At 45.6% G+C, this 8,749-nt stretch overlaps 1 protein-coding gene across 1 annotated transcript; it reads right to left on the bottom strand.

The window, feature by feature from the left end:
• Positions 1-2,835: 2,835 nt before the first annotated feature.
• Positions 2,836-4,027, bottom strand: aspf34 (cell wall protein PhiA). The gene is made up of 4 exons (XM_040777858.1): positions 3,834-4,027; positions 3,525-3,772; positions 3,235-3,469; positions 2,836-3,176 (listed from the first exon to the last, which is right to left on the bottom strand). The coding sequence occupies exons 2-4, from the start codon at positions 3,666-3,668 to the stop codon at positions 2,917-2,919; spliced, it is 639 nt and encodes a 212-aa protein (XP_040636337.1). The 5' UTR covers positions 3,669-3,772; positions 3,834-4,027; the 3' UTR covers positions 2,836-2,916.
• Between the last annotated feature and the right edge of the window lie 4,722 nt (positions 4,028-8,749).

The following is an 8,749-nucleotide window of genomic DNA, read 5'->3' as shown; positions in this document are numbered from 1 at the left end:
CCTTTCTTCCTTCCTCATGTCAATTATCCTCGTCAATAGCTACCTAGGTAGAACACATGAGTTGATGTTCCATAACCTGGCTGAGCTCCGTGACATAATAATTGACATCCTCCTTTTACACCTTAGGGAGAGAAATACCAAAGGCTTCTCCCATCAAGGGATTCGCTGGTGCCGCAGTTTGGGAGCTGGCCAGGCTATAACAGTGTCTCCATTCAAGTTTCAAGTTCTAACTCTCGCAAGAAGTCCAGAAGCAGTGGCAGAGCTGGCAAACACACCCTCAAGTCAAGTTTTCCAAGATTCAGGACTCAAGATTCAAGCTTACATTTCCTTCTTTTTCAAGACCTTTTTCATCGACCAATCAACTTTTATTTCTTTTGAAATGGACCCTTTCCAAGAACTCCGAAATGAATTCTCTTCCGCAATTCAAGCCCTCCGGAATGAGATCGAATCCATCAAAAATCAACCCAAGCCACCTCAACGACCAAAGCCATGCCTTCCCGATCCCGAGAAATTCAATGGTCAACCTTTGAAGTTTGATACCTGGCTTGCTTCGATGAAGGCTAAGCTTCGGATTGATGCCCCAGCTATAGGTGATGCAGTGGCTCAGTTCTACTATGTCTATCTAAATCTGGAGAGCAAGGTTCAAGCTTTAGTTCTTCCCCAGTTATCTTATGCAGAAGACACAAACACTTGGGATTACAACACTATTCTCAATCAACTATCTCTGGTTTATGACAACCCCAATAAGATTCAAGAAGCTGAAGATCATCTACTAGCCCTAAGGCAGGATAGTGGTGAATCTGTGGCAGCCTACATTGCCAAGTTCGAGAGGATTCTCTATGAGGCAAAGGGCAAAGACTGGCCTGATGTTACCAAAATCTCGGCATTCAGGAAAGGCCTCAATCCTACTCTCAGAGGACGCCTCAATCAGCAGTTGAATCTTCCAAAATCCTACATTGAATTCCTTCGCGTGGTGCAACAACTGGGAAGTCATTCATTCAGCTCAAATCCAACCAATGTTTCCCATTCTAATTCACACCAATCTGGCTCTCACACCAAGTCTGATCCTATGGATCTCAGTGTTGTCAATATCAACTCTCTGTCAGCATCGTCCACCTCCCTGGATGAAAGGAACAGACGTCGACAACAAGGATCCTGTGTGAGATGCGGCTCCCCTGACCATTGGGTGAAGAACTGTTCCATGAAAGCACACAAGGAATCTGATAAGTTATGGAATCAGCAGATGCTTGCGAGTTTAGAGAGGAATGGTAGCAGCGACTGATGATTGATCCCTGGAGATGTTGGATATGTTCATATGTTTTCTTTTCAAGTATCTCATGTATTTTTCTCTCCTCTCATGTTTCTTACCTGTGGCTTACCATGACATTGAGGACAATGTCTATTGAAGCCGGGGGGTAATGTGACAGCCTGGTCACGTTGGCTGGTTATCACATGAGATGTGGTTGTTTGCTTTGTTGCTTTGTCTATAAATATGGCGTTACCTCCTTTCTTCCTTCCTCATGTCAATTATCCTCGTCAATAGCTATCTAGGTAGAACACATGAGTTGATGTTCCATAACCTGGCTGAGCTCCGTGACAGAGAGAGCATGATATTTCGACTTCCACTGTTAAGTGCTTGGCATAGGGAGACAAACAATTCGTAAGGGTGACACTGTTTCTGCATCCGACAGTACCAATCTGTGCCTTCGTAGCCTATTAGTCCCATTGGGCCTAGGCATTTGGTCAGCGTGGCTGACCTCCTTGTATTCAAACACATTCAATGGCAGGACAGTCTTAGCGCAGGTCAGAGCTTTTTGGCAATATAGTACCGGCATATAACTAGCGTACGGGTGCTGCTGCATCGTTCTTGTAGGCAGATCAGCATGGGTGAGGTGGTTAACATGTTATTCAACATCGGAGGCACAGTAACCAGAGAGTGTGGTAGGGCTAGGAAAACCCTAGCTGTCTTCATGAACTTATATAGGCCACAAGTCAGAGCTTGTAGCAGTACAGTACTAGCGCGTCGTTCTCACAGATGAACCAGCACGAGTTGGGTGGTCAAAAACGTAGAGGCAAGGTATATCAAAGCATTCAGCAGCATAATATCATCGTACCATTCTTGGAGGCAGTTTGGTGCGGAGTAGGTAGTCATTGTCACGGCGCTCTACTAGGATAATGGAACATCCAACTCATGGGTTCTACCTAGGTAGCTATCGACGAGAATAATCAACATGAGGAAGAAAGGAGGTGACGCCGTATTTATCAACAAAGCAAACAACTGCATCTCACATGATAGCCAGCCAACGTGGCCTGGCCGTCACAAAGGTGTCTGCCCATTGCTGGGGTTTATTGAACAGTGTAGCGCCGGGAAGATTATGCTTTAGGCGTTTAAATGACTATTGCAGTAGAGCAGCTACGTATTGCTATCGAAATGGTTTTTTAAGGTAACTTTGGTATTCTGAGGAACGAATCGCTTGTTCCTCCATCGATCTTCTGGTTTTCACTTATATACTTCCTGCTCTGTATGTGTGCCAAGAGCAAACTCTTAGCGTACTACATGTCAAGCACCAACAGTAGCAGTAGAATGATGTACAGCAGATAATGGCAAAGTGGTGGAAGAAGAAGATAGGATAAAGGGTTTCTCTTCGGGGATGCCATTCACCTCACATACATGTCTAATATCAACTTCCCTACATGGTAATTTGCGCAAGAGATCTCCCGCGCCACAGTAGCTGTGAATAAACCGTCGAGTCATTCGACATTTGCTGCTGGTCAAGGATAGGATCTACGTTTATACGTGGGAAAAAATATGCGAAGCAATTTCTTATTCAAGCTCAACAAAAAACAAAATCTAATTATTTACCCATTATAACTCATGTACAAACATATCCCCAAATATGTCAATCCAGCAACCACTTACTCAGTGTACTTGCAAGCATTAGGGTTGGTGCTCTCGAGAACATGAGCAGCAATACCAACACAGTCCTTGTTACCAGCAGGGTTGTTAACACCAGCCGAAGCCCAGATGCTGTAGGCACCGTCAATGCTGTTGGGGCAAGCGATCGGGCTGCTGCCGTCGAACTGGAGGTAGTTCTGCTCGCTGATGGACCAGCCCTTCTGCTCAGCGTTCTTGGGGGGCTGCTGGGCACCGGTGGTGTAGCCGATCTTGCCCTGACCTATTTTTTTGTTAGCCATATATTCGTGAATATAAGGAAGGAGAGGATGGTGACATACCCATGCCGGAGCGGTCAACGTAGAACTCTTGGGGAGTAGCGGACTGGTCGTAGAGGAAGAGAGCACCGTCCTTGATGTAGAAGGTAGCAGTCTGGCCGTCCTCGGGACGAGCGCAGCTGGCGTTCTGGGAGGGGAGGCCAGCGAAGAGGCTACCCTTGGCAGCGTTGAAGCCGCTGTTCTGCACGCCGCTGCCGGAGTGGACGACGAGAACACCGAAGGGCTTTCCCTCGGCAGGAGCAGCAGAGACAGTAGCGGCGGCCGAGGCGGCGAGGATGAGGTTCTTGAGCTGCATCTTGAAGGTTGAAGGTTGTGGAAGAGGTTGAGAAGATTGAAGATAGAGTTGTAGAGGATTGAAGTTGCTGTTGATGATGATATTGATTTTGATGGGAAATACCGGCCTTATATACTTTCGATCGAGCTGCCGGGCATACCATTTACAAACTAGGGAATCATGAAGCTAACCACGATCGCAGGCTATTATTAGCTATTTTAGCCTAGGGTCCCGTTATGGACCCACAGTAGAAGGCGGGAGAAACATCTCAAACCGGTTAGCTTAGTACATAAGGGGTAATTGCATAGTGCCCTATGGAGGGGCTTACCCCGTTGAGAAATTATCGAAAGCACCCCATACTCAAATCGATGTGTTGGCCTGACGATTCCGGGCTGTGGTGAGACATGGTCCGACTCGCGGCGGTCTACCGTTGGTTCGAAATATCTCCAGGGTTGTGCCGAGGTACTTCCGTAGTCTAGCGGAGCAATCAGGTTATAACGGTGGCTGTGCGCACTCCGGAGTAGTCCAGAATAGGGTACAGGGTGATTGAGGCGAAGATCGGTTGTAATGGATAAATCATGGATCCGGGCTAGTCCGACTGAATATTGAGACATCGGAAGAGCTCTGTAGGGAATACATACTGGCAATGCAGAGATCAAGGAAATAGGGGTTCCGATGATATCACGGCTTCCAGATCTCGATTAGACCAGTTGACTACGGAACTACCCCGAAATATCGGAATACCTATCGAACTGACAACATGCCGGGCAATACAGATTCTGTTGACCGTTGTCGTCTCGTGTTGGCAATCTTCACATGACCATATGTTATAAGTCTATATTCAATAGTTGCGTGCATTGACCAGTCCTGGCATGAATGGCTTAACTTCCAGTGAGACTGGGATAGCCTGTGAGGTCCGACACCGGTCTTGTTTTCGATCTCTTCGTCTCGTTTTACCCCCGTCTGGAGGTCCCTCTTCAATTAGGGAGGAGTGGCTGTCCACTCAGAAAAAGAATTCGGACTTAGAACTTTTGTTGGGACTTCGTTGTCGGCACAATAGAACGGGTTGAATGTTTGTGGAGTTAATATCGACTGAGTTGTCAAGTTGTCACGCTGTCCTTATCAAGAACTGTTGAACCCGGTATAATCAATTCTCGACCACAGCATCAGAGACATATGTACAAGCGATATATAACTTCTATTTTTGCTGGTATGACAACCAGATTGCCATGCATCTCGGCCTGGTCCAGAGCGAGTCCTGTAATAACAGAGCGGCTAGGATCGGATTGATCTCGACAAACAGATACCCGATACGTGAGACACCAAGTGGCGATGCTTCACGGACCGGCCAAAGACATCAGAGAAAATTAATATAACAACCAGCTACACATATCATACAACAAGAAGCGTCACGCACCAAGATAGTGGCTGCTACAGCCAGATACATTATCCTTGAGACACATAGAAACTTAGCAGCATATTGTCACAATAGCCAAATCAGTGCCGGATACGGCTGATTGATTCTTCAGGACAGCAGTCGTTAACCATTCATCGTGTCGGCCAGCCTAGAATTCCTTTCAATGTTGCTTTCTGCTCCTAGAAAGTGGATTAATCTGTTCAGATTGACAATCGGCTTTGGATGATAGACCACTGAGTTCGGATGAAGAGAGGCGAACGCAATGGAAGATTGTATCTCGCCTCCCTGAAGATATCCCACTTAGGACCAACATTCCAGCATTCGAAACCAATGCTGCTGCGAAAGAAAAGCTAAATCTGTATGTATGGTAATTTGTCTCCGCTAAGCCGAGCTGTGAGGGACAACGATAATCAACGCATTTCGCAATGTCTAGAATTCAGATTTGTCCACCGGCAAGCTCATCATTGGATGTTATTACCAGGAACCTTCCGCTTCTCCTCTTGCACGAGATGCACAAGAGCTAGTGATTATGTCGGGTACACTGCGTAGTCACAGATAGTCGCATATACGATCATAAACCAAGATGGTTGCCGACTGGGAAATGTGACTCGATCCCTCTCTTCTGTCTTGTTCATTGTGGCAATGAGATACTCGGATTTCAAGACCGTTACCAAGCCATTCGTGTTACCAACTTCCCGTAGAATAGGAGTTATGGCAGCTGTCCTCATTACCACATTTTTGTGTATTTGCGTCGGGCTTCCTTGGCAGGAAGTTCTCCATCGCTATGGGTAAGCCCATGAAAGGGGTAAATGTTTTCAAGCAGCCGCCATAACGTAAGCAACATCATATAACGTAATCTATCACCGAGAGGCGCATATCACCGAGAGGCGCGGTCGGCGGCGGCGCATACTAATTACTTCGTACATCTACGTAGTATCCTCTCCATGTTATAAAGCATGCCGAATCTATTAAATCTATTGCTATCTAAGAGGGCATTTTAATCTATTATGGCCCTCTTGGTTGCAATTGCTGCACCGTGCAGGCCGCCGTGATCTTGATGATGGCTCTTCTTGCACCTCTCTTTCTCTCAATCTTTGCAGTCCCTCATCACCAGTTAAGCTCCCTCCATCTTGAATAAAGGCTCGTGTCATCTTCTTCTTCTCTTGCTGATGCTTATTTGAAGTGCGAAGCTGATGGAGTTCTTGTTTTAATAGAACAGCATCCTGCATTGCAACTTCTGTGCTCTTCATGAATTTTTCAAGCATCTGGTCCGCGACAACTGAAGATAGAGACTGATTTTGAAGGTCTTGAATCTGCTTTTTCTGCTGATTCAACTGATAAAGATTGGCCGGTGTCCTTCCTAAATAAAAGGATTGATTGCTGGATGAGGAAGAAGGTGGAGTTGGTGTCTTCAGCTTGATATGGAGTTTTGCAAGCACTTTCTCCGGTTTAAAAGGAATAAGACCAGCAGCCGCAAATCCACTTAGTATGTTGGCCTTTGAGAATGCATGAGCATGGATTTTGGTGTAGTTAGATAGGAAATCCATTTTATCAATGGCATGGATGCCATTTTGCGCTATCTCTCTGATTTTCTGGCCATAGTAGTGCTTGAGCGGCCCAAAGCAACTTATATCAAGTGGTTGAAGTAGATGAGATGAATGAGGAGGCATATATAATGGAATAATCTTCCTCTCAGTGCAGAAATGATCGAAACTTGCAGTTGCATGGCTGCTATGGCCATCAAGAATCAAAAGGCGATATCTGCCAGCAGTCTGAGAGGCAGTATGCTTCTCAAACATCTCCTGAAGCCATTCAAATCCCAAATTATCATTTGTCCAGCCATTATCACTCATGCTAATTCTGTATTCCTTTGGAATAGCTGAATACCACTGAGATTGATGCCTTTTCCCGGCCAGGATAATCTGCGGAGGTAGAGCAGATCCGGAGGCATTTATGGTGATTATTATAGTAGTCCACTCGCGATTTCCAGGCTGGATAGATTTGACATGGCTATCTCTAGTCTCTGAGCCACAGATGACCTTTGCAGTTGATGTTACTCCCATTTGAAAGCCAGATTCATCCATATTGTATATATCCTGCTCCAGAATGCCATATCTTTCGATGGTCTCTCGAACGCGATCAAACCAGCCGTTTATCAACTCAGGATCCTCGCCTTTGGCACGTTGGTAGTCATATCGGCGGGTATATTTAGATTTGAGCTCAGGACGGCGTTTAATATACCGGTTAACCCATAGCTCACCAATGGTCGCTTTCTCGGACGATTTTAGACGTGCGGATAGGAGTAATTGGGCAAGATGATGGACATTTGATATTTGGAGAGGTAGGCCACGCTCATACATATCTAGAATCCATCTAGATAGTGTATCTTCTTCAAGTTCTGATAATTTCCGGCCATTTGCAGTGGATTCATTGCGGGAGCGGACTCCATTCAGGCGTTTCATTAAGGTTCTTGATGGCACATCAAATGCTTGTGCACAGGCAGTCTTAGATTGAAACTGGCCTTGATTAAAAGCATCAATAGCTAATTTCATCCGCTCTTCTTTAGAAAGCTCATTCATGATGGATAATTTGGTGAAAAGTAGGTTTGAAAATATGGGTGTAATCTTCAGTGGAAACCGCCGCCGACCGCGCCTTTCGGTGATATGCGCCTCTCGGTGATAGATTACGTTAACTTAGTTAAGCTTACCACACTGGTCACTTCTTTTGGAGTGACAGTTAGTGTTGAGCAGGTCTCCCACGTTGAAGAACATATGCTATCCACAAAAATTCTTGTACTTGGACTCAATGGCCATGGCTGAATTAGATGCAGGGAGTAGGGATCTGCATTTCCGTTGCACGACTGGAAAATGTTATATGTGCGAGAGCAGTCTGTATCCATAACATCTAACGGTTGTATTGGGCCAGGCCTCGTGACCAAAAGTGACATTTGGCGTTCACCTACACGCACCGTAGGTTTGATCAAAAGGATGCTCCTGAACACGTCTCTTTGATCAGACTTTATCAGGGGGTACTCTATATCGTCTCTCATGGGTGATTGTCGCCAGGACATAGCGGAGAAGGTAGCAGATCGTTGAATTTCCTTCATATAGTCAACAGTAGGCATCGACCCTAATTCAGAAGACACTTTCTGTTTGTACCAAAGTTCTCGGCCCCCATGGTCCACATTTTTTAGTATCTTCCCAGGGCCTTTGGCTTTCTTATGGCGGTCCCTTTCCGTAATTCCTCGTTTTTAACGAACGCCACACATCTGTAGACGCTATTATGTATTGAAACCAACCCCATGTCGTCCGGATGCACATTGAACGGCATCACAAAATTAATTTGACCCATGTGAATATATTTCCTAATGAGTATATTAGCATAATCCAATAATATGTATCCTGATAGTAACATACCTTTTCCGTCTTTTCGCATCCGATCCTGGGTCCAATCGACCTCCAAACCCCAAACAAGGCTCCGGCGGTAAGAACCATCTGCGGTTACTCTCTACATTTGTCAAAACTGCACGTCCCTCTACTGGGAAATAACATGCTGGACATGGATAGGCCAAGCTTGTCACAGGAATGCTTTATTTACAAGAAGTAAGCCGCTTTCTGAACGACTCTCTTTGAATTTTGTTCTTTAGTACAGATGAATCAACCCGTCTTCAAATTTGGTACCCACTGATTTATGTTTTGGTATCCATGCCGCTGGTACGAATGTGTCACAACCTGGCTTCTCTCATATCGTACCTAGGGTTCTAGTTAGTTGTATTTCGAGACAGGACACTTACCCTAAGTGTCTTCCAAGTAATCGTAGGTTCAATG

This window comes from Aspergillus ruber, assembly GCF_000600275.1.
Source record: "Aspergillus ruber CBS 135680 unplaced genomic scaffold scaffold00025, whole genome shotgun sequence".
Lineage (NCBI taxonomy): Eukaryota > Fungi > Ascomycota > Eurotiomycetes > Eurotiales > Aspergillaceae > Aspergillus > Aspergillus ruber.
This window is presented reverse-complemented; position numbering and strand designations above follow the sequence as displayed.